The sequence below is a fragment of the Alosa alosa genome, chromosome 9 (assembly GCF_017589495.1).
Source record: "Alosa alosa isolate M-15738 ecotype Scorff River chromosome 9, AALO_Geno_1.1, whole genome shotgun sequence".
Lineage (NCBI taxonomy): Eukaryota > Metazoa > Chordata > Actinopteri > Clupeiformes > Clupeidae > Alosa > Alosa alosa.
This window is the reverse complement of record NC_063197.1, coordinates 16,014,960-16,038,482: the sequence shown is the minus strand read 5'-3', so window position 1 is coordinate 16,038,482 and position 23,523 is coordinate 16,014,960. Positions and strand designations below refer to the sequence as shown.

The window sequence follows — 23,523 nt, the reverse complement described above, 5'->3', positions numbered from 1 at the left end:
CATACAAATGTTTTTCACATGGTGCGTTTGGCTAGGGAAGATGAATTGTGGGAATTCTCAGACAGACTAAATTCAGCTGGACAGTCTTATCAGGTCTGCCACTTCAACTGCCGTTTCCCTATCCTGGTTACGCTGTTTCCTGCGGCTGGACAGACCACCATTCCAACGCAAGACTTTATTTATCGGACAACTTCCTTATTTGAACAACAAAACGCAATGGCGAGCATCCTGCTGACCCGATGCTGTTAGAAAAGGTTCTACGAGCCCTTCGAGACTGGTTGTGTTTCTGCTCAGTCTAATGTTTCAGGTAATCATTTGGGTTTTGTATAAATTTAGAGGTGTGGTGCTTAAAGGAATCGCTACGGGAACCCTGCCTTACCCCCAAACACTGTTCTAGTCCTGTCCACCACCCCATACTGAAGCCGATGCCCATGGCAGTCCTGTTGACCGCCTGTCTGCCCAACCAGCACACACTGAACACACACTCATATAGCCTCAACAACACACCCCTCACAACACACACTGGGAAATGCAAAAAATAATAAGAAAAAGAGGGGAAAAAACACAAAACTACTGGGCGATAGTCACTCTTTTGCTTTTGGTCTGTTCTGTTCTATATGTTTGTTGGTGGGTAATTCCTTTTCTAATGTTAACGAATCTTGTACTGTGAATGGGAGGTCTTCTCATACTGTGTAATTGTGCATAATTTAGTGTATTTATCTTTTGAGTCTCTTCCCAAGCAAAGGTGATGGTGTGTGTGTGTGTGTGCGCGAGTGTATATGTTTATCTTATGTTTTTCTGTTTGTTTGTTTTGTTTGTTTTTAATCTATTGATAAGAGTATAATTGTGTAGAATGCAATAGATTGTTTAAAAAAAAAGTGCGTGCTTGACTCACAGTCTGAAAAGAAAACTGAAAAACAACAACTAAGATGGTGCTACAATCTGTACAACTCTGGACTGTGCCTATTTATATGAAGAACATCAGTAATAATAATTATCGATTCTTGGTGCTTCTTTTTCACAGGGATGAAGCGGAGGCCGCTTTATGGCTCTCCGGTGTTTTTTTTTGTTTTTTTTTTTTTTTTTTGTTGTTTGTTTTCTATTTATAATGTAATTACATTTCCTTAAGCGCGTAGTGTGAGAGTCCCTGCACGTTTCGATAAACTTAGTTGCGATGTTGTTTGGCACAGAGTATATATGTACATATATACAGTATTTTGGCATATAGCTAAACACCCGTTATGTTTTGTTTTGTTCTTGTTAAGACGTGTTTTTTGTTTTGCATTCAGGATAATGTGCAAGTGCATGTGACGTCAGCGGGTGTCTGTAGAGCTTTCTCTAGGTGTAGAGAGACGTTATACAGCCAGAAGGTTGGCAGGCTTAGTACACAGAACCAGAATGGTTTCTTTGGTGCTGAACTCTTAAGGTGTGACCCTTCACCTTTAACCTTTTGACCCTTCTCATTTATTGGTGCTGTAAAAGTCGTTAGTCAGTCAGCGCTGTGCGGCTCTCTGGGAAGCGGACCCCCACGGGGTCATCATGTACATGGATAAATCCTACTTCACCTGGTGCTGCACAGTTGTGCCTCGTAGGTCTTCGTTGTGCACAGTTCTCCCGCCATCATCATTATGGTGCTTGCGCAGTCACGCGCCTTAGCAGGGCTCCTCGTTTCTCACATCCCTCTGAGCCTGGTCACATCTCCCATGCCTCAGAAAGCTCCCTCTCTCACACAGCTGTGGGAACGCTCAGCTCTTCGCCTTACTGCTGCTGGAGAGCGAGATAGCGAGAGCGAGCTTAAAGTCAACAACTAATTGTGGTGCTGCTTGACCTGCTGGAATCAAAAACACCAGTGATAGCTGGTGCATCTGATACCAAAACCCGCCTCTCTGACCTTTAAAACTTTCAGCGCCTCGGTGTTGGTGCCACATCATTAGTGAATGATCTTAAAATGTGAGCTGTCATAGAAATACTAGCACACAGACTTTGGACTGTTTCTCCCATCAGTGTAGCTATCTGTGGGCCACTCAACTTTCTCTGCACAATCGTTTCCATCATCAGGTTTTTGGTTTGGATTTCTGTTCTTTCCAATTCTTTTTCTCTTCTCTTCTCTTGTACACGTTCAGGGAGAGTTCGGACTCACCTCAGATTTACAGTCTGAATGCTGTGGGGTAGGACACACTTTTTTTTTTTTTTAGCTAATCAGAGATGTTTCCTGAGCCTTTCTGTCTCTACATCTCCCACAAAACGAGGAAACACAATGACAACAGGAACAACACACACACACCCATGCTGTGGACCAGAGAAGCGAGTCCTTCATTACCAGCACTGAAAGGGTTTTTATGTTTATGGGTTTTTCTGTTTGTTTATGAATTGTTGTTATTGTAATTGTTACAACTTTGATTTTACTCGTGTTTGATATAATTGCAAATGGTGATGCTTTTAATAAGACTTATTAAGAGATCCAGATGGTTTTAATACTCTTTAGACAGTAAGGTGCTCTCCTACACTTAAAACAAGGAAAAATGCAGCTATGAACATAATGAACGCCCTCTGCTGTGCTACAGAGGTGCAACTGTCTAATAAACTTCAGTTTAAACCTGGCCTCTCTCTCCGTCTTCTATCTATGCCACTCCATTTTCACCGTGTAGGTATAAATGTCAACTAACCACCCCTCCAAAAATACCCTTTTTTATCTTGATGTTTCTTCATATAAAGCCTGTGTTTGTTAAACATTCAGAAATAACTGGATGTTTATTTTTGTGTAGTTGCCTTTGTACATCACTGTCCAATGCTATACAGTCCTCAGCAGACTGGTGTTTTATACCCAACGTTTTCCCCTCAGGTCGTTGCTTGGGTTATGCACTGTTAACACTCCAGTGGTCAAATATCACTGTGTGCACACACACCCCTTTGATACTGCCCTGTCACTTGGGGTGACCTTATCGGGTTACTCGTGTTCCATGATGTTCACTGTGGCCTGCAATACAACGCTACTACAAACTACAAGTGACCAAAAGCACAGAAGGTTCGCTACATGTCTTGGTGGTTTTGAGAGTTGTCCTGACCCCAACCCCTTGCACATAGTTGCACATTAACAATGAACAGGCGTTGGAATTTTTCATTCGGATGTTAAGTGGGTTTTGTATTAAGTAGAAAAAAACTTGAAAAACAGGGCTGGAAATGTGAACCTTTTGTATGTGAACCTTTGATTGTATTGGTTTGATATCGCAGTTTATGTGTGAGGAAGCGGGAGCACAGCAGTGGGTGCTGGCACTGCAGCTGAGCATGGAATGGCTGGCGGCTTGTTTTGTCCGTCTGCAGGGGAGGACAGTATGTGCAGAGCCTTATCAGAATACTCACCAAATATGGGTCCCACTGTTTTGGGAAATCGCCCCTATGGTCATTGTGAAAGAGTATCCCCTTGAGTTTGTTCAATTCATGAGCCACTTCACTTCAGTCAACAGTGCCAACAGTATTCACGTGAGTTTCAAGTAAACTTGAGAAGTATGAGAAGTCCTGTTATAGCTTCAATCATTGTCACAAAAATATTAATCATTAAGGGGGCACATCCAAAGGCAATAGAGGTGTAACATCTTGGTCAAAGGGGGTTCCTTGAAGGACAGGTCTCAAAGGTTCATGAAAATATGAATCTTCCTCCAGTTAATGCTGTGAAGACTGTGAGAGACAGGGTTAGAAAAACACTCCCTCCCCAAAATAGGACATCCTATTTTGTCATATTTCTCTTGATTATTTCCTTGGATCCTGGGGTTCTTTTTTTGCAAGGACCTTGACATCTGTTGTCACCCGGCACCCGCTGGAAACAGGGGAGAGACCTTGAGATTCTGCAAAACACAAACGCAGCTGTCTTCCCTCTGGTCAGGAACAGAGGTGAGACACATTTTTCCCTGAAGATTATATTCTAGCTGATGCTCACATACCCACTCATGCACTTCAGTCCACAGAAAGAAAAGAGTGGAGAATTGATAGCGGCAATCACATTTATTACATAACAGCCGCCTATCTAGAACTTCTTGAACGCCCTCACGGAGTAAATATAGCCTAAATATGTGCCGTTGTATTAAAATTTGATTCATATTGAAGTTCCTTCGGTTAGCATTAAGGGAAAAATGTGTTAAGTATACTTAAGTAATAAATGTGGTAAGAGATGTTACAGTGTGGGACAGTCTTCTTGAGAACTGGAGCTTCATGTTCTACTACTATTAGATCCGTAGCCTACTCACTAAATCATATACTCCACATGGCGAAGGAAAGGAATATTAACACTATTAACAGAGGGAGTATTTTTGGAGCTCCAAAAATGTGAGTCCCATATCTCGCCTCCCCTGATATTAACAGAATTGGCCAGACAGGAGGGTGTGTGTGTGTCTGTGTGTGGCCTCCAGGCCTCCCCCTCACCACACACACACACTGGAGAAGAGTAGTAAACAATACCTCTATGTGTGGACAGCAAGTTTCATGCCTCTCCATGAGACAGTGCCCAAACTCCACCTCCCATAACCCATTCAAGGCCGTAGTCCTGTCCTGCGCTGCTCCTCTCCTCTGACAGCTCCCGCTCTGGGGAACCCGGAGAAGGCTGCGGCTGATATAAAGCCAGTCTTTCTCTCGGGGCGCATCCTGACAACAACTGATGCAAGCGAGTCAAAACCCCTTTGACATGTGGCTGCCCCTGCTCCTACTTTTGCCACTGGGTATTGCCCCTATTAGCACCACACCCCTGGAAGACAGCGAAGACCGCAACTTAAAGCCTCCCAGACAGGATGTGGGTCAGAAGCACAGGTTGGATCACCCCGGGCCAGTTCAGTCGTCTGCTATGTCTGCTCTCCACGAACATGTGGGGCTTTTGGGAGCTGGGATGCTGAGAAGAGAAGCTGATGATGCCCATGGCCAGGGAGGAACTAGAGGTGTGTCGTCTGCATTTTTTTGGCTGTATTTTCCATGTATGTATGTGTCGATCAGCCATATTGATTTGTAGATGAGACTGTTCTTAGATCGTATTTCTGTATGTTTATGAGAATATTTTTGTGGTTACATCTTTTGTATTGTTTGCAAAAAATTGTATGTAATGGGCTTACGACAACTCCATATTGTCAAATGTTTTACTCAATTAGCGAGAAATGCATTATGGTCATTATTTTGCCTTCAAGGAAATCAGGAGGTGGATGTCCTGAAATCCAACCTCGGCCAGGATGATGCACAGAAGGGAGAGGAATTGCTCACGCAGCCTCCAGTGATCAACATAAAGCCCTTCCCTTCCCTGCACAGTGAGGAGTCTGAGGAAGCACCATGTTTTGCCATGGCTGGAGGTTTAGGTAACGGACTGAAAGAAGCCCTGTCTGCCCTGCAAGATGGCTGGAGCAGGGAGAGTGAGTTGGGTAGAGACACCCTGACTCGGTTTGGGATTTGCACTGGGAGAGATGGGTCAGCTGAGGCAGGGCTCTCGGCTCTGGCCACACTGATTGCAGACAGAGATGGTGACAGTGTGGGCCCTTGGGCATCCAATCTGGATAAAGGTACATGTGTTATCGTGGTACTTATTTCACATTTAGTTGTGGATGTTCAGGATGTTCAAAAGAAATTCATTGTCAAGACTTGTCATATCCTGTCAAAGCTACCTCACAAAAAAGTCAATGTGTACCTTTTTAAGGAGAGTACTTTTAGAGTTGAACTCTAAACCTTAAACATGGTCTTTGTTCATTTTGTTTCGAAAGGGCATTTTGGTATGAATAGCTGCAATGCTGTAAGAGTATTGATATTGCTTACTTTGGGTTTGTGTTATGTCAGAACTCTGGGTTCCTGGAGAGGAAGCAGGAAGCGTTTCTTTGACCTTTGAAGTTCCTCCGGCCTTTGAAGTGAGGACACACCTCAGCACAGTGGCTCCCACGATGCTGCTGTTCTTTGTTGCCTCCAAAAGAACAGAGATCCTTGAAGTTACTTTCAGCAGCGATGTGCTCTTTCCCAACAAACAGGTTAACCTCTGAGAATTTTTTTGTTTGTTTGTTTTCTTGTTCATGGTGTAACAACTTTGTATGTGTGCTGTGTTTTTAAATCACATTCAGTCTATTGCATTCTGACATTTAGAACCGAGTTTTACCCAAGCAAGACCGAATTTAGGCTTGATGGTGTTTTAAGTTCCCAACGTCGTCCTCAGGGCAGTGCTGCAACCGTCGACTTAAAGACACCTAATCCTAACCATAACCCTGACCCTAACCTTAACCTTAACCCATGCCTAACCCTAGCGCCTTCCAGGCAGCACTGCCTTGAAGACAACGTTGGGGGCATTAAACACCAAGAAACTGAATGCAGCTTCTGAAGCAGGGAGACATTTCCACTGAACCAGAAATCAAAATTAATTACAAAATGTCAATGACACTAAACTTTCAGGCACTAAAACCTAGCAACTAGTCACCATCTGCTTGTGAAAATAGCATTAACTTGTTGATTTCTGGGTCTCTCGGTTGCATAAAACTTGTCAGTGACTGCAAAAGACCCCTCAGAAATACAGTATGTCTGCCTCTGCTGCTTCCTGTGTTCTTAGGCCCACATCTCCCCTACCAGCATCAGAGATGCAAATGCCAGATCTCCTCCATTTGCAAACTAAATGTCAGCCAGACAGCCACTCCACCCCAAAAAAGCAAAAAAAACTTCATCAAGTGAAATGTCTCAGTGAATAGAGAATATGTCAGCTACTGCAGAATCTGTATACTACCCCATATACCATGTCTGACCAAGTGTCATGGCCCTTCTCCCAGACAGCATGCCTTTCAGTGGAAACTCAGTTCATCGTGCTGACCAGGAGAGTGCCTGAAACAGGAAGTCCTAGACTGCAGACCATACGAATCACTGTTGAGTTGAAGCAACCAAACAGGGGTAAGTACCTGTCTTTTCTTGTTTGGAGTTTGACCTATGTGAAAATGGATATTAATTCTCTATATGTGATTGAAATGATTGTAGGGCCAAATCTGTCTTTGTCTGAAGTTCAAAACTTTTTAATGAGACGTGGTAAAGAAGAAGTTGCCCTGAAGAGACCTCTGCTGGTCTTTTTTCCAAACAAGTCACCACATGAGGATAAACCTGGGGGCATTACCTCCACTGATCACAGGTGCGGCCTTATGTGTTAAGTGAAACTTGCAAAATGAAACTTGATCGTCGCTGAAGTGTGACTGGAGTAATGGATGTTTGCGTTTTGTTTCCTCCTTGTTTAAACAGTGCCCCATCTCCAGTGCTGCCACCTTCCAGAACGTACCAGTTCTTGTGTGAGCTCCAGAGGTTCCTTAGTGATGTTCTCCCCCAGAAGAAGGCGTTGTCTTCACCTGACGGAAATGCCGTGGCTCTGCCGCTGGCCTCGCTGAGCTCTATGCCACCCCTGACCCTGGGTGAGTCCTCCAGCGAGAGCCTCCTGCTGGGGTTACTGAACTCCTCAACGCCGACCCTTTTCTCCTTCCCCCAACGGGGCTCTGGGCTGCTCAGCCACCGAGTGGCGCTCTCTCTCCAGCCACCGCTGCTGTCCATGCTTCGGCAGGGGCTGGACGACGCGCTGGCCCAGTTTCGGCACGAGGAGGTGGGAGGTGGGCATTTGACTGACAGACTAAAGAGGCTAAGTGATCTTAGTGCCTTGCCAGCTGAAGGGATGGATCAATCAGGTGGTGAGAGAAGTTTCTCATTGTGTTCAGGACTAGGCTAATCCATGAAACAAGATGCATGATTTATATCCCAGTTATTGTCTCTGTTTAATCCAAACATACCACAATTTAATCTACTTAATCTACCTAAACACATGCTCACACATAAACTCACAACTCTTAATGAATTAGGATGAAATTGCCCTTTCCAGCAATGCCAGAATTGTCCTGACATTAGCATGTGTCTGCAGGTGATGGGGAGTCCGGTGAGGTCCAGTACTGTGCCCTGCTGTTGCTCAAGGCCTTGCAGACTGTCCTAGGGACCTGGGAGGCCGAGCGATCGCAGAGGTTAACCCGCGGAGGGGGCGAGGAGAGTCAAGGAAAGCACAACCCCTGTCGCCTGCAGAGCTTGACCATCTCCCTCGAGGCCTTCCTTCTGGAGCCTTCCGTGGCCACCATCAACAACTGTGAGGGCGAGTGTAGCTTCCCTTTGCCCAAGGGCAACAACCATGCCATCCTGATCAACAGCATGGTGCAAAAGGGGGGCTGGACTGGCCGCGCCCCCTGCTGCGTGCCCACAGAGTATGGAGACCTGCTGGTCGTGGAGCTGGACAAAGATGGCACCACCATCTCCGCCAAGACAAACATGGTGGCCAAGGAATGTGGCTGCCGCTGAATTAATTCAGAGTGATGTTTGTGTTTCTGACCACAGCCCACTAACATGACAGTGCACAAATATATATGGACTTGTGCATGGTTTTTTTTTCTTTTTGATTCTCACTACCATCATGTAATTGTATTATAATTACGCTGTACATACGCTGATACATCACAACTGTATTTATTTCCCTATCTACATATTTTCACAATTGTGCTTTAACTGACACATTCCTTATGACAGTAAAGGTATTTTTATGTACGTAGGGACTCACAGAACAGATGTTATTTCAGTAGAAAACATTAAAACCACTTCAGTTATGTAAAGGTGAAAGGCTGTTTGGAGGATTTGTAATTTTGTGTACAAATTGAAGAACATGTGACTACGCACAGTAGTAAGTATTGACTGACTTGCCCCAAGTAGCTTCTGAATAAAATACTATAGGAAGCAATAGCATTACATTTACATAGATGGACAAAATATTTGAACCAAGAGATGTAATTTATTAACAGCGACAAAAGTAATGTTACAAATACCGATTTATCAAAGCAAACATTGCTTCTCTTTCTCTGTTGTCCAATCTCTAATGGCTTAAGTAATGCTAGTGCTGAAAAAAGTGTGAAATCTTGGGGTAGATCAATCTGCCCTCATGGCATGAGGCATAGTAACATCCTGTCATTGGCTTTGTTTCTGAGCTTATTGAGTCATGCAACTATCTGATGATTCAGTCATCACCGCTGTCACCATTGTCTCCTCTTCCAACATGTCCCTCCCCTTTCCTTCCCTCTTTTACTTTTTTTTGTATCACATTCTCTATCAGCCTGTCTCTTCACCCCCTATCCCCTCAGTCATCTCCATCCAGTGCTTCCAGCACAGATTTCTCCCTCAGAAGTCTGACGGTCGGGTCTCGTTTATGGATCTTTTTGCGTATCGATCGTCTCTTTAGCGTGTCATCTTCCAGGCCCCAGTTCCAGAATGCCAAGGTGTCCCACAGCAAGCTGCCAGGCTGGTACCGACACAGAGGGAGCAAGTCATGTGATCAAAGCAGCACCACCCACTGAGCGCCTGTACATTTCTCCCAAAGCAATCTCTCCCCAGGCAAAGAGACCTCGAACCAAGCAAGGTCTGTGGCTTTAACTACCTGATTAGTTCCGTCAGTCATGCTCAGACCATCCTCCTCCTCCAGGAAGGTATCCAGGGCCTCTGAAATAAAGCAGGATGCTGGATACATTACAACCATGTGCTCAACAACACAAATAATCAGTTACACCTGGTAAACATAATGATAACCAACAATACTGAATCCTAATCTGTTTTTGATGATAATACAGAGGACCTGGCAAGGAGTGCACACCTGTAGACTGTAAAAAAAAACATTTCTATATGCATCTATTGCATGGGCCAATGGAATTGTTCATGTTCAAAGTTCATGTCAAACAACAGTAAAAAGAGTTATTACCTTGCACTTGCTCAACACTTGAGCTGACCACCACAATTATCATGGCCAGGGCAATACATCGGTTCAGTGTGATGCCTTTCCATGGATTCTCCACCTGACTCAACGATTCAACAGGAAGTTTCCGGCGATAGGGCACTACCATAACATAACAACACCATGTAAACAGGCACCTTCTGGCCTCATGAATCACATGATCTATGAGAAATCAATGCCTACACATAGTCTTCACATCCACTTAGTAAGCTCTAACGGTGGCACATCCTGTTAGGCTATATCTAAATCAAAATGTTACCCTTGTTTAATAGGTATGCCTAGTAGGAGTAATAAGCCAAAGCTGCATTGGAAAAATGTTTGAGTGGACTGCATGGGCCCCTACCATTTACATTTGACATGTTTTTGCTTGCACACAGGCATGCATTAGGTTTACTGTTTTTTCCCCCCAAAACCACTGTATAGGCTATTGTTAAACAAACTATTTCACTTTAAGATTAGACGCTGTAAGATTAAGGTAAGTAACAAACTTGAGGGCAGGTCTTCTTTAGAGCAATCAAGGAACCTGAAGATAAACAGGAAACCATTAGCAAGTCCCGTTTTCCAAGAAAAGGTAGGCTTCAAGTAACAATAATGTGAATGCACCAGAATTCATCTTAAACGGCATTGTTAGGCGTGAAATTGTGATATTTCAGCAAATGGTAGCCTATGCTAGTCTACGTTATGTTTAATTTGAATGAATGACAAAGATATCCAAGTCTCTATGAAAACGGCTCAGTCTGCAGCTGACGAAACCGTTGTGATAAACATCCCAGAAGACTGTAGCCCACCACAACTACTTACTTTAAATAGCCAGGCTCAATCAAATTGGACCAAGAGTAAGATAAACACCGTCGTCTATGACCACAACATATGCTGATCCACATGCAAACAAACCGCAGACAATCGTGACCTTGTGAATTGGTATGAAAGTGGCCTACCTGGATTAAACTGTTGGGTTGTGCGATTGGATAAGAGCTGTAGACTTCAGAATCTGGGTGTCAACCCACGTGTCGGATTTTACTTCAGACACTTGACACTGAGCGACGGGCACAGCTGGGTCAGCAGCAAAAAATAAAAACCTGGCGGTGATATGGACAGTGGTTTCATCTTATGTGATTTAAACTCATATTGCAGGTACCTCGAACTAGGGGACATTCTCATCTGGCTGCATAGTAGGCTAGGCCTAGACTAGGTTGATTTTATTGTTAACCTAGCCTGCATATTCACACGGGCACGGTAGGCCTATGGTAACAGAAAATAAACCGCAGCTGCTCTAGCATCAACTTAAAATATATCTCGTTGAATTGTTAAGTCTTGAATTTGTAACAAATGTTATGTAAATCAATTTCCACGGTTGTTTCAGGGCATGTAAATCTCGGTTATGCAATAAAATATAGCATAAGATCATTTACGTAAGATAAAGCGCTCTGCCCCCATTATGACTCCATTCGGGCAGGGCCCGCCCCTTGCTAGGAAAACTGATCGTCGTTAGAAAAACAGTGTCATTTGGTGGAGAAGCGAGAGAGATCTGCGGGCTTGGACGTTGGCCGGATGGTTAAATCCAACCTACAGACGATACTAAATAGCCATTGTTTTGTGCGCGAAAAAGAGAGAAATATATCAAAAATGCCTATCATCGATCTGAATAGTAATAAACCCGAAAGTGAAAGGTAAGTTGTGGATCATAGAGTTGTTGACATGGAAATGGGCCCAACTTAGCTGCTATGTTACCTGTTTAGTTAGCCATCCTGCTGAGCTAGCTAGCAGCTTAGCATGCCTTTTCATCAAGATTTGGGAATCTGGGTAGGTAACGTTAGCTAGCATTGTGGGCCTCGTGCCTTGTGCCTTGTTTACACGCAATACATTTAATCCAATATTGTAATATTAGTATGTTAAACTTGAGCGGCAAGTATTAAATTTGCCTTTGGTAAATAAACGTATGTGCTTTATTTCCCAAAGTGTCATCGGAGTTCAATTCAGATGTACGTTGAACAATGGTTGAAATGCAAAGCGCTCGGCTATGCTGACTAACCAGTCGAGAATCCTATTAAAACAATTTAGCAATCGGACATGGTTAGCTACATAGAACTAGATAGCTTCTAGCCCGCTAACGTAACGTGTTTACCTTGCTAGGTGAACTAGCTCTGGAGTCTAGGGTTGGCTGTATGCAGCTATATCTGTGCGATTGTCTTAATTAGCATAGACTAGCTTAACAGGCAAAAGTAGTTGATAAATTGAGAAATTGTTATTGGGAGGAACAGTAGCTCACCTATTCACGTATAGATAAATGCATTCGTATACATTAATTAAAATAAAGGTACTGTTAATACTAGAAATGTAGTTAGCGGCTAGCTAAACTATGCTATGCTACTTTTTGCTACTAACTCGATTTGACATGCTAACGTTAGATAGCTATTTTGGCGTTAAAATGTGCTTGAACTTGAATATGGATAATGACCACAAGTAACCTTAATTCATCTGAGGGAGTCAAGGGCATTTATCCAGCCTTTTATGGTCTGAACAATGCCATGACAAGTGGTTAATAACATGGAATATTCTAGAAATTGTTGGCTAGGTCCGAGCAAAGGGTCCAATCTGCGGCAACGTTTATTTACCGTACTTACTGGTGGTGTTAATGCTAGCCTCTGGATTACCATAGGAAGCTCACAATAGCAAATATTGAATATTTAAAATGGAAAGCGTGTAATAAAAAAAGCCCAAACCTGCTGTCCCTCAAGTAGAGCTAGATTTGTGATAGAATCTTTTAGCTCGCCTAATTTCCGTGCTCGTAGTTCCTCAGCCTTCTTGTGTTGCGTAGTTAGCTGCTAGCTAGTTAGCACTAGCTAAACTAGCAAGCAAATCCTCTGATTTGCAGTGTTACATCTACTTGCTACTTGTTTATTGAGACATGTAACGTAATGTTACTATAGTTTGGTCGAAATTGAATAACGTTAGAGCCTCAGTTGCCTAAACGTTTCAGACGGTTTAGCATTTAATAGCGATCGCTAAGTCCAGGTTTACAGTTGACGTTAACCCTAACCATGCGACGACCTAAATTCCTAATGGGTCAGATAGTAAAGTAAGTAATGTGACCTTAGTGATATGGGCCATTGATCGAAACAACATCATTATTGCAGCACACTTCTTGTTTAATACCACCGAGTCTATGATCAATTGATTAAATATAATGATTGTTGTCGATCATTTGAATTAAGGCAGGATTTTTTTGTATTTCATTTCATTGATTATTTTCAAGGAAATGTATAAGTCCGTTCAGTTTTAAGGGAAACAATTAAAGAGTTTGTCTAGTTGGTAACCGCCAACACGGTATGAATCGTGTAAAATCTAAAGCTCATCTACGCAGATTCTTAAAGTGGTCCACACGCTAGCATAGTGGTCCGCGTGCAGATGTGGTGTTGAACTACCTACGTGCGACTCCGAAGCAAAGTTCTGATGAATCACACAGATGAGTTGGTTTCAACATTGATATTGCGACACATTGTAGCAACGCCAGTTTACACTTAAATTTGCGTCAAAATGCTCAGCGTGACCTTCGAAAGAGAAAGTGGAATACGATTAGCTTACTAGTAGCCTGACATAACTAGCATCAAGCTGTTAAGATGGGGTTAGTTAAAATAATAGGTACTTTATTGTCCCTTGTCTATAGTTATAAACACCGAAGTTCCTTATAAATGTAATGGCATTTAGTAGTCTACAGCCTGACAGCATCTTTTAAAGAAATCTGATGGTATTTTGTTGCAATCAGGTAAATTGTCCCTCATAACTTTAAATATTTATGTCCAGGTCAAGGTAGGGCAGTTGTATCCTCTTAAGTCAAGCTCCTGTGTACCACTCCATACCGTGTATGAGTGGGAACATGGCATCAGGATGTCTTCCTAAGAGCCCTTCTGACCCGTGCAGGTTTTTTTGGCGGATTTGCATCTTGATTTATGGGATTGGATGGGAACTGTTATTCTGGCCACTCTAATCCTCTCTCGTAATGCTTGTGATTCAGCCAAGTACGAGCCACTTCATTCATCTGCACTGTGATTCATTACACAACAAAAAACTGGTCCTCTGCGTCAATCACCCCAGCTGTCTGATGCTTTCTAAGCCTCCTTTTATCTGTGTATGGTTTTCATTTTATTTTGTCAGTAAAGAGCCTGTAGGATTTTGTATGAGTCATGCTTAGGGGCTTGACAAGAGGTGTGTGTGAGACATGGAGGTTCAGACATTTCATCACACATTCACTCCACATGTCACACCACCTTAATGATGACGTAGAGTGTGCAAGTTGTTATGGTCATTCCCGTCTCAGACGTTGCAAAGAGTGCTTATGACCACATTTCCTCATGCTTGAAACCCTGCTGACTGCCTCCTGCCTGGATGGCCTGAGATCCCTAATCATTTATGATTGGTCATATCAGCAGAGTTTTAATAATTAAACTTTGACCCTCTAAATGGCACACTCTAGTGGTAATGTTTGACAAGAACCGCTAGTGCAGAGTAGAGAGCAAGTACAGTGAACACTCTGATCCCACATTGCTCAGGGGTTGCCTTAGAAGTGCTAGCGAGTCACACATTGTTGTGACAGACCACACTCTGAAACTACCTCATTGTAAATCCACTGGCCACCTTAGCAACCAGGGCTTAGTTCTCCATGTTATGCAAACACAATCAAATTAATTTGTAGTGTTTTTAAATATGTTGTTAATTCAAAAGGATATTGCTTTCAACCCTAGCATGCTCCATAATGTGCAGATACAGCAAATATAACTTGTAGTTATCGGTAACTAGTGCTTGCAGTCTTACAGATTAATTTATAATGGACCTGCAGTGTTTTTAAGTGCTCTTTACTCAGCAAATTGACCATGTAATGCAGCCCAGATGTAGTTTGCCATTATTGCCGGATGTTATTTTACTGAACAAAACAACTTGCAAACCAAATTCCAAATAGGAATGAGTTTCAACAAGGAAATGCAACAGTTTTTATTTGTATTACCAAATCGTGTCGGCGTCACCATTCCACAAGATGGCTGTTTTGAGGCTTTGTGAAGCCAGGACCCAGATTCCAATCCCTGTCATCTGAAGAATTTGTACTAGTTGTTTTCTTGAACTATTTTGCTCCATAAACTCAGAATAGCTTTGTTGTAAACAATGGAAAATTGGCAGAGATTCTCTGAAATGGTTAGATAAAATTATGGTGGGAAGAGAAGGTTTGAGGTTTGTTTGCTCAATTGTTTACAGTGCATTGCACTCTGAACTCCTTCTTTGAATACAACAAGCATGTCGACTTTTTGAAAGGTGGATGTGGTTGTTAACATTACCCATGTTTTTGGAAAGGTAGCCTCATGTTAATCATTGCTTGACGGTACAAGTAAACAGCCTAAACCTTGCCTGATTGACTTCCTCAAAACAAAACATTTGTACAATGTGAGCAGTCACAAGATTTGCCCTATGAACAGTTCCTCTTTTGCCTCAGCCTATAGGAATGTTTAGTAATCAACTTATCACAAGACATTAAGTTAAAATGAAGTAAATTTAATATGAAGTCTTTCTCTCTTTCTCTCTCTCTCTCTCTTTGTCTTTGTCTTTGTCTTTCTCTCTCTCTCTCTCTCTCTCTCTCTCTCTCTCTCTCTCTCTCTCTCTCTCTCTCTCTCCCCCCCTCCCTCCTCTGAGTGTGCGTCGGTGCTCCCGGTGTTGCAGTAACCCGTGTCCGGGGCCTCTGTGGTGTTCCTGATGCCCCTCTCCCACCCCTGAAGATCCCAGGTGGGCGAGGGGAAGGCCAAAGGGATCACAATCTTACAGCTAAGCTATTCTATTCTGTAAGTAAACACTCATAATTCACACAGATACACACACACAGCCTCCCAGCTAACCAACTCTCTCCTGTCAGTCTGCCAAGAGTTTAATTAGGCTTCATCCATGTACGGGAAAGACTAGTCCAACTAGCTATTCAAAACAAAGCAAGCATGCCCTCTGTTAAAAAAAACTTGAACTTCTAGTTCAGCAACTCTGCCCTGTCAGGCCTTTTTGCCACTGTCTCTACCAGGCCATGGTGTTCTATCTCGCCATTGGATGTTTCTTTTTCGGCTGAGCTGTACTGTCCTCTATTTCCCATGTTCTTGGCAGCAGTTAATCTGTCCAGTCCAGCCACTCTCAATCTCTGTGCTAATCTGCTCTCTGTTCTCGGTGGCTTGTCTGCCCCGTTAAGAGCCCTGGCGGCGACAGTGGCCTGTCTAAGCTCCTCGGTCTCCCCGAGCGACTGGCTTAGCAGTCATGAATGTTTTTTTTGTTTTTTTCATTTCAGTGAATCTGTTTGCAAATGATATCATAAACCCAAGTGGTCTCCCTCATGAGTACACCTTTTTTATTTATTTTTTTGGTCACCGAACACAGTGACCGAAAGACCAAAATAGCTTTGTTGACAGATTTATGAACAACATCACAACCCTCAAGGGAGTCTGTGACTCTCCCTCAAGTGAAATTACACCCCAAAGCTGTGTGTTGTGATGAGCCAGTCTGAGCCAGCGGTTTGACTTCTGGGCTTTTCCATGTCCTTTGGGTAGGGAGGATCGGGGGGCTCCACGGTATATCTATACTCAGCCATCCCCTTGACCTTTACTGTATGCAGAGGTGGGGCTATTATTAACTGGAGGGGGGCGATTTTTCTTGAGCGCCTCTTTTCCTTATGTGTCCCTTGCTATGCTGCAGAGCCGGTTCTGCTCTCACACTCTGTCTGCTCTGTGTGTCCGTGCAGGATTCTCATCTGCTGGTTTTTGAGGAGCCGCCCCCACAGACTGGCCGAGTGCGCTTCCTGCTGTTTGAGGCGAAACGCGCCGAGGCCAAGGCACCGGCCTGGAGGGCGGCACTGAAGGGGGCCAGCCTCTATGTGGAGATTCCCCCTGGTGTCCTGCCCGAAGGCAGCAAGGACAGGTGGGCACGAATGCACACACACACACACACACACACACACACACCAATTTCACAAATATACTACCTCGAGTATTTCATATTACATGTTTATTAGTCTTTAGACTGATGGTCAGTGTGTGTGTTTCCAGCTTTGCTCTGTTGCTGGAGTTTGCGGAGGAGAAGCTTCACGCGGATCACGTCTTCATCTGCTTCCACAAGAACCGAGACGACCGAGGTGAGTCTGCCGTCAGACTGTTTTGCATCTGTCTGGTTCCTCTCTCACTTCTCCCTGGTGTGCTTGTCTCACTTCCCTTATTGCCCAGATAAGTTACGGTCTTTCTCTCTCTCTACCCAGCTCAACTGCTTCGGACGTTTAGTTTCCTGGGCTTTGAGATTGTGCGACCAGGTCATCCCCTCGTCCCTTCCCGCCCTGACGCTTTCTTTATGGCTTACAGCATCGAGAAAGACTCATCTGACGACGAATAAGCTTAATCCTCTCACACATATACACACACACACATGCATACTCACACACACATTCACACATTCTCACATTCTTTAATGTACACACTTTTTTTTTCCCACCATCATCCTCAGTGAAGGATAAAGATTCAAGAATTTAAAGGAAAAAAAACGACTAAGTAGACATTTCCAGTGACTTTTTTTTTTTTGTTTTTCATTTCACGCCTCCCCTTTGGAGTTGTGCTGTAGAAACGTGACATTTGCACTTGTTTTGGGTCTGGATATGGGTCTCATTCAAGCCTTGCTTACACCTGGCACACATTAACTTGTTACCTTTCCTACCAGGGCTTGTCCCAGTTCACTGAGGCACCTGCCTTTCCTCCTCCACTGAGTCGAGGCCACTGGAGAGGGAGGGCTGTCTGGCTGATATCCCACTCACTTGACTTATCAAATGGCCCAGTGGAATGTCAGCCATTTTGTTTCTGCCTATCCAGTTACCCTAACGCAGTTTGAGGAAGGGAGGTGGTGCGAGCAATGAACTGGGATGGATCCCCAGGATTCTTATTTGTTTGTTTGTTTCTGTTTAATTATCTCTAGTCCTCCAACTCCCTCCATCCTCCACTTTTACCAATCATCTCTAGGGTGTAATATTTATGATTTATGAAGGTGTCCATGCAACATTAAAAACATTATGTAAGTAGTTTTGTTCTCATGGCTATTTCATGTTGATTTTAATGTTTGTATTGAATTTTTTTTTAATGTGTGCATGAATCTTGAGTTTTAGTTGTGATTTTATTGAGACTGAAATCTGCATGTTGTAACAGTGCACAGAATAAAGTGCTCAAACAGATTAATATGAATGGGTTTTATCATTGGATGTGTATCCTGTTTCATTTCTGAGTAAAGGGATTACTTTGGAATCCTTGGTCTCTTGTTAATGGTTGTGTGACCTTGTTCATGCTAATTCTTCTGTGTCTGTGATGCCTGTCTGACGTGCACTCAGTTAAAGTACAGCAATGAATGAAACTAAAACAGGTGTTCTGTCCTATCGTCTAAATTGTAGTTGTTACTTTTGACCTGCCTCTATCTCAGCCCTGTGGTTGAGGATTATATAGCTCTGTTAAAATTCTGGATGTGACTTGGATCATGTAGGTTCCTGTACCTGTGCCAGCTTTGGTAAATAAATAAACTGATATCGAGCCTTGTTCTCACAGAGTGTCCATGGTCAAGGTCAAGGTACTTCACTCAGGTGATTGCAAGCATTGAGAACACTTTTGCCCACCCATAAAAGTCTTGAATATTACTAGCCTAGAAATCTAGATGCGTCCTGGTCTGGCTTGTCAGGCTAGAATATTACATCACCCAAGGTGGGAAGTTATAGGGCATAAATATACTACTACACTTGCATAATTTTTTGATATGTCTCATTTAGCTAAGGTGCTGTAGAGGGTATTTTCTATTTTGCCTGACAGTGTGAACATTACAGTTCAGTTAACACCTCAGAATCCATTGCACCATTATCTTTAATAGAAAATGTAGTTTACCATTTTGTCACTTAAACATGAAATGACCATTGTAATGGAATAAAAGATTGGATTTCAACATCACAACTAAACACATTGCTCATCTATCCCTGCTCAGTTTTAGCTGGGGAATAGTTTGCAAGACATCAGAATCCTGTGTTTGATATGAAATATGAAATGGCTGGCCAGTTGGGGAGTTGAGAGGTTAGCTGTATAAGGCTCCCTTGCACCACTAACTCAACAGAAATTATTTAAAAGTCTCATGGCCACAGAGTATGTGAGATTTATGGAAAGGCAACATCAGACTTTCATGCTAATGATTCATTTATGTTGATTTAAAAAAAGAAAAAATGTGGGCCATTGACAATAACTTTAGTTCTAAATAGAAAGGCCCTTTTTTTAGGTCAACCATCAATTTTGAGAAAAAATCTAAATGGCATCTGTGATGAATATATAACTTGCCAGTTCATCTGGTAAGTAATAAGAGTAGACAGCAGGGACAGATTTCTTTCATTGCTGTTTGAGGAAGATGAAAATACTGAACCAGAGCACTTATCTGTGTGTCAGGGGCAGTTATTAATAATTGAATGTAGCAACTGTAGCGCATGATTCTTCAAACTCAGAAGAAGGTTAAAAAGAAAACTAAATGAACAACCAACATGGCCTTAGTTTACTTATTTACTCGGTTTTGTAGCATTCTTATGACATTTCATATCCTGCAAGCTCCTTCCACGAAAAGCTTATCTGTAACTTTGTTACATTCAGAGAGGAGATCAGTGGAAGAGCCCTAGCAATGGCATTTATCACAACAGCAGCCCCAGTAGCATCAAACCCAGCCAGCCAGTCTCATATCTCTGTGTGGTGGAGGCCCAGCTTCGCAGTGGCATTAAGCACAGTATGGGGATCAGTGAGGCTGAAGTATTGAAGGCAGAGGAAAGCCTCCCAGTCCACAGAAGACTGATCTGAGAACAGACCTCTCTCGGCCAGCTTGAGAAGCAGGAGGGAGCGTTTGACCAGCAGCCAGTTGTGGACAGTGGTGGGGTTGTGGAGGCTGTGCTGGAAGAGAGAGGCCCGTGGGCCCCAGAGAAGAGCCTGGAGGAAGGGGGCTGTGTCGGTCATTTGCAGCTGGTTCTCCGGAATCAGGAGCTGGGAGAGGAGGCACATGAGGCCCTCAGAGTAGGGAGAGTCTGGTAGGGTGCAGCTCCTGTGGGCATCTGGGAGGTGCAGACAGTGTTGAAGCAGCCGGCCCAGCTTAATCTGGTGTGAGGTGACTGGCTGAGATGAATTGGTTGTAGAAGGGCATAAGGTCAACACTACTCGAGGGGTCCCCCACTTCATCCAGAGGTTCTCAAGGTTCCCCAAATGCTTATCTTCCTGCTTTTCCACTGTGTCCTTCCTCTCACAGTTGTTCCTTCTTTTGTTCACTCCTTCATTACTCTCCTGTGACTCCCCAGTCTCCCTCCTCTTCAGCTTCTCAATGCCACCATCATTTTCTGCCCAGGACAGACGGATGCTAGGTGGGTCCAGGTCAGCCACCTGAATACCGTGTGTCATAAGGTGCAGGAGAGCCTGGCTCACCTGAAGCAGCAGGAGGACTAGCCGCCTGTGGTACACCTCAGGGTGACTGCTGTGGAGAGCTCTCCCCTCCAGCACAAACCCCTCCAGGTCTCCCTGAGGCACGTCTCTGCTGACCGTGACATGGTAATCCTGTTTGAGCAGAGACAGGACTGAAGGCTCTCTCTGCATTTCTGCCTGACTGCTGCCACCTTGTGGCCAATTTGGGGACAAAGTTCCTCTTTCCCTCTCTGGTGCCAGGAGTAGGTCTGTAACTGGACCACCTGGGAAATGACTTACCACCTGTTGAACATTGGCGTGGGGATGCTGAGGTAAAGGTGATGCTGTGCTCACCTGAAATGGAGAGTTAGAGGTGGGTCATTAGGGCAGAACATCAGTGTTTCTGATATACCAAAATCTATAATCTCCCCATTGTAGTTTCTGGTCATTTTTTCTTATGATTTTCAAATGATAACATGCACTGTGGTGGTGTTGGAAATGTAGCTTGTGACTGTATTAATGTGTTTGCAGAGTGACAGTTAGATTTCTCAACACCTGTTGCCAGCTTGCAGGAAGTGGCTTTGTATGACAGATAGTGTAGTCAGAGGCCTTCCTTATATGGGAGAGTGTGCTTGCGTGTGGTTTTCATCTAAAGCATGAGAATCTCTTTCCAAATGATAAGCATCACAGCTTACTGTTATTACCTCTGCAGAGCTGTAAAGCTTGCCAACTTGATCTCAGATAGAACTAGCAAAACGCCTCAAAATGCTCACACGCAGAGGAAGTAACTGAAGTGTTATGGTCTATGTATATAGTGTCACATTTGCCTTTAAGCTGTGACTGTATGAGACAATAAGCTATTTCTGACATATTATGTGCACAAATTAGCAATGTCCCATGTCAAAACTTCAATTGAAATCTGGTCTACTCACCTTGATATCAAACTCCTGTTCATGCAGATTGGGGCATCTCACTCTGTAGTGCCATACGCCGTCCTGGGCATGCAAGAACAGGTCATCCTGGCACAGCAAGAGGTCCTGGGGCTGGATCTGCCCCAGGCTGGCATCCGCTATCCCGACCCCCTTCTCTATTTTTTCCACAGTACTCCGCAGGAAAAGCAGGAGGCGCTGTTGGAGCTTCTCAGACACCTGCGCCTGGTCGCCAAGGTTCGAGAAGAAGCAGGGTAGCTGCTCATCTGGAGTGTCAAAACCTAGCTGAGGGAGTTGGGGTGGAGACGCAACGTCCAGCTGTTCCTCAGGAGCCTCCTCTTCGGCACTGCAGCCTGGGTCAAACACTGCGTCCTCGAGAGGGGACAACCTGGATAGAGGGTTGAACTGAGGCAGAAGGGTGGGACGGGTGTAAGAAGAGCCAGGGAACTCTTCTGGCAGGGACATGGTGCGGGCCAGTCTCTTTTTGGGAACAGGGGGAGGGGTATTCTCTGAGAAATATCTCTCCTGGTGGCAATCAGAATGTTCTACAGTAGAAGAAAGATACACACATAATGAAGAAGACAAGAATAAGAACAAAATCATCATTTCTGAGAAATCACAATATCTTTCTTACAACATTTGAGTTTCTTCAAGTAGTCCTAAGCTATCGCTGTTATCGCTAATCGTATATTAGTTAGTGGCTAAAAGAAAAAGAGTGTTAGTGGCTAAAAAAAAAAGAAAATATACAAACAAGCTATTTTCACATGACCTAGAACATGTCTGGTCTTGGCCTCAATCACATAGCCTATGTGTCTCAGTCCAGGTGTCGTGTGCTAGCGTTAAGTAGCCATATTCGTATGGCGGTGATTTGTAACAAGCTTGTCTCGATGTGGTTGGCCTGCTAGTATTGTCAAGGTGTGGTTTCAGGTGTCACTTCCCTTGATTCATTTCCCACGGAAAAGGAGGAAGGGGAGTGCTTGCCACAAAGGCGTTAAAAAAAAGCATGTCAAAAGAACACAGCCATCCCTTTTTTGGAAAGTTATACTTTGCAGTGCCAACACACTGAGAGACTGCTCTGAAAAAATAACATGTTCAATTGCTTATCAACGACATTACTACTGTGTCATGATACGCACTGGTTTCGTCTTTACTCACCATAGCGGTGGTGTATGGGGCACTGCGGTGCGAAGCAGTCACAGCAAGGCGAGGTGGGGACAGAGAATGAGCCGGGGGTCAAGTCAGGAGAAGGCAACGGAGAGGGGAGGACCATGGAGCTTGCTCTGGACTTCCGGTCAACAGAGCTGGTGCTGGAGCTTCGAGAGTACAGACTCCTAAACACACACACACACACACACACACACACATACAGATGAACTCTTTCAGTGCTTCAAAGAGGTCTACTGTGAATTCAAGGCTCTCACTTTACTGACAATTCCAGAGAGAACACACTACTAACTGAACAAGTGGATACACATTCGTCTCACACCTAAGGATGTGATTAATCAAGGAATCCTTATCATCTAAATGGCAAAAAACAAACACTTTCAGACGCCTCTCTGGGACAATCTCACATTCGTGCCAGCCTCTGCAGCTCAGGACTTGCCCTTCTGTCGATCTCTTTGATGTGGTGAGATCTGCAGGCATTGGGTGCCAGTGCTGAAAAAGCAGGTCGAAGCGAGGACCTTGTTCTGACAGGTCTTACCTGCGTTGTTTGGCTGGCAGGGCGGGAGGCAGGTCCTCTGCTCCGCTCGAAAAGGAGTCCATGGCGGGAGGGATGGACAGATGGATGACTGGCTGGCTTATTGGTAGGCTGGCTGTCGCTCGCCGACGGTACTTGAGCCGGTCGTGTCCTCTGCCCCCTGCAACTGCAAGTTCCTGCTGTCCTTCCTACAGTTGATTTTACTTTCTCTCTCTTTAATCTTCTCTTGTGGTCTTCCGAAGTCTGCGTCTTGTACAGGAACCCGAGTGTGTGCGACTCTCTGAGTGTGCGTATGTGTTTGTGTGTGTGCATGCATGCGCCTGAGCGCATGAGTGAGTGTGGGGGCATATCTCCACTGTACACTGACCTCAACTCCAAAATGAGGAACAACCAAAGACCCACAGCAACTACAGCATACTACATCTCATCATTCTCCTGCTTTCACAGGGTGCAATCAGACGGGACTTCTGCAAGTCTAGTCACCATGCTGCAAATGCCCTGCTTCTGCTTAGGTAGTATTTCCCAAGAAGTAACAGTTCAGAGCAGGGGATTCCACAAAACAACACAAACTGGGACTTCTCTGATCTTATTTTAGCATGCTGCACAGGTCCTTACCTATGCCTGCTGTCTGGGGCCCTTCAAGCAGAAAGT

The 23,523-nt window shown here is 44.1% G+C and overlaps 4 protein-coding genes across 6 annotated transcripts; 2 read left to right on the top strand and 2 right to left on the bottom strand.

The window, feature by feature from the left end:
* Nucleotides 1-4,522: 4,522 nt before the first annotated feature.
* amh (anti-Mullerian hormone) lies at nt 4,523-8,631 on the top strand. Its single transcript, XM_048251725.1, has 7 exons — nt 4,523-4,922; nt 5,166-5,531; nt 5,803-5,987; nt 6,771-6,888; nt 6,973-7,120; nt 7,228-7,664; nt 7,892-8,631. The coding sequence occupies exons 1-7, from the start codon at nt 4,649-4,651 to the stop codon at nt 8,314-8,316; spliced, it is 1,953 nt and encodes a 650-aa protein (XP_048107682.1). The 5' UTR covers nt 4,523-4,648; the 3' UTR covers nt 8,317-8,631.
* Nucleotides 8,632-8,780: 149 nt separating this feature from the next.
* On the bottom strand, nt 8,781-13,038 carry LOC125300136. Of its 3 annotated transcripts, XM_048251730.1 has the most exons (6): nt 12,514-13,038; nt 10,729-10,869; nt 10,279-10,313; nt 9,758-9,892; nt 9,440-9,501; nt 8,781-9,304 (listed from the first exon to the last, which is right to left on the bottom strand). In XM_048251730.1, coding segments are annotated over exons 3-6 (360 nt in total). In that variant the 5' UTR covers nt 10,280-10,313; nt 10,729-10,869; nt 12,514-13,038; the 3' UTR covers nt 8,781-9,142. The 3 variants fall into 3 exon arrangements, with proteins under 3 accessions (XP_048107687.1, XP_048107686.1, XP_048107685.1); XM_048251729.1 differs by lacking the exon at nt 12,514-13,038 and having other exon boundaries at nt 10,729-11,185; XM_048251728.1 differs by lacking the exons at nt 10,729-10,869; nt 12,514-13,038 and adding an exon at nt 10,592-10,716.
* Nucleotides 11,273-18,017, top strand: oaz1a (ornithine decarboxylase antizyme 1a). The gene is given in 6 exon segments (XM_048251727.1): nt 11,273-11,460; nt 15,470-15,527; nt 15,529-15,615; nt 16,551-16,726; nt 16,855-16,940; nt 17,061-18,017. Coding segments are annotated over 6 exon segments (657 nt in total). The 5' UTR covers nt 11,273-11,341; the 3' UTR covers nt 17,192-18,017.
* A 1,333-nt stretch (nt 18,018-19,350) lies between these two features.
* peak3 (PEAK family member 3) lies at nt 19,351-23,302 on the bottom strand. The gene is made up of 4 exons (XM_048251726.1): nt 22,876-23,302; nt 22,329-22,504; nt 21,177-21,718; nt 19,351-20,598 (listed from the first exon to the last, which is right to left on the bottom strand). Exons 1-4 carry the CDS (start codon nt 22,935-22,937, stop codon nt 19,537-19,539), a joined length of 1,842 nt encoding a protein of 613 aa, XP_048107683.1. The 5' UTR covers nt 22,938-23,302; the 3' UTR covers nt 19,351-19,536.
* Nucleotides 23,303-23,523: the final 221 nt, after the last annotated feature.

Coding starts and splice junctions, on each gene's coding strand:
- amh (XM_048251725.1), top strand. CDS start 4,649: ATGCAAGCGAGTCAAAACCCCTTTGACATGTGGCTGCCCCTGCTCCTA. Junction 5,532..5,802: donor GGCATCCAATCTGGATAAAG/GTACATGTGTTA, acceptor GTGTTATGTCAG/AACTCTGGGTTCCTGGAGAG. Junction 6,889..6,972: donor GTTGAAGCAACCAAACAGGG/GTAAGTACCTGT, acceptor AAATGATTGTAG/GGCCAAATCTGTCTTTGTCT.
- LOC125300136 (XM_048251728.1), bottom strand. CDS start 10,674: ATGTGGATCAGCATATGTTGTGGTCATAGACGACGGTGTTTATCTTAC. Junction 9,893..10,278: donor TAAAGAAGACCTGCCCTCAA/GTTTGTTACTTA, acceptor ATGTTATGGTAG/TGCCCTATCGCCGGAAACTT. Junction 9,502..9,757: donor AAGTGTTGAGCAAGTGCAAG/GTAATAACTCTT, acceptor GCTTTATTTCAG/AGGCCCTGGATACCTTCCTG.
- peak3 (XM_048251726.1), bottom strand. CDS start 22,937: ATGGACTCCTTTTCGAGCGGAGCAGAGGACCTGCCTCCCGCCCTGCCA. Junction 22,505..22,875: donor CTGCCAGCCAAACAACGCAG/GTAAGACCTGTC, acceptor GTGTGTGTTTAG/GAGTCTGTACTCTCGAAGCT. Junction 21,719..22,328: donor CCCCATACACCACCGCTATG/GTGAGTAAAGAC, acceptor CTTCTACTGTAG/AACATTCTGATTGCCACCAG.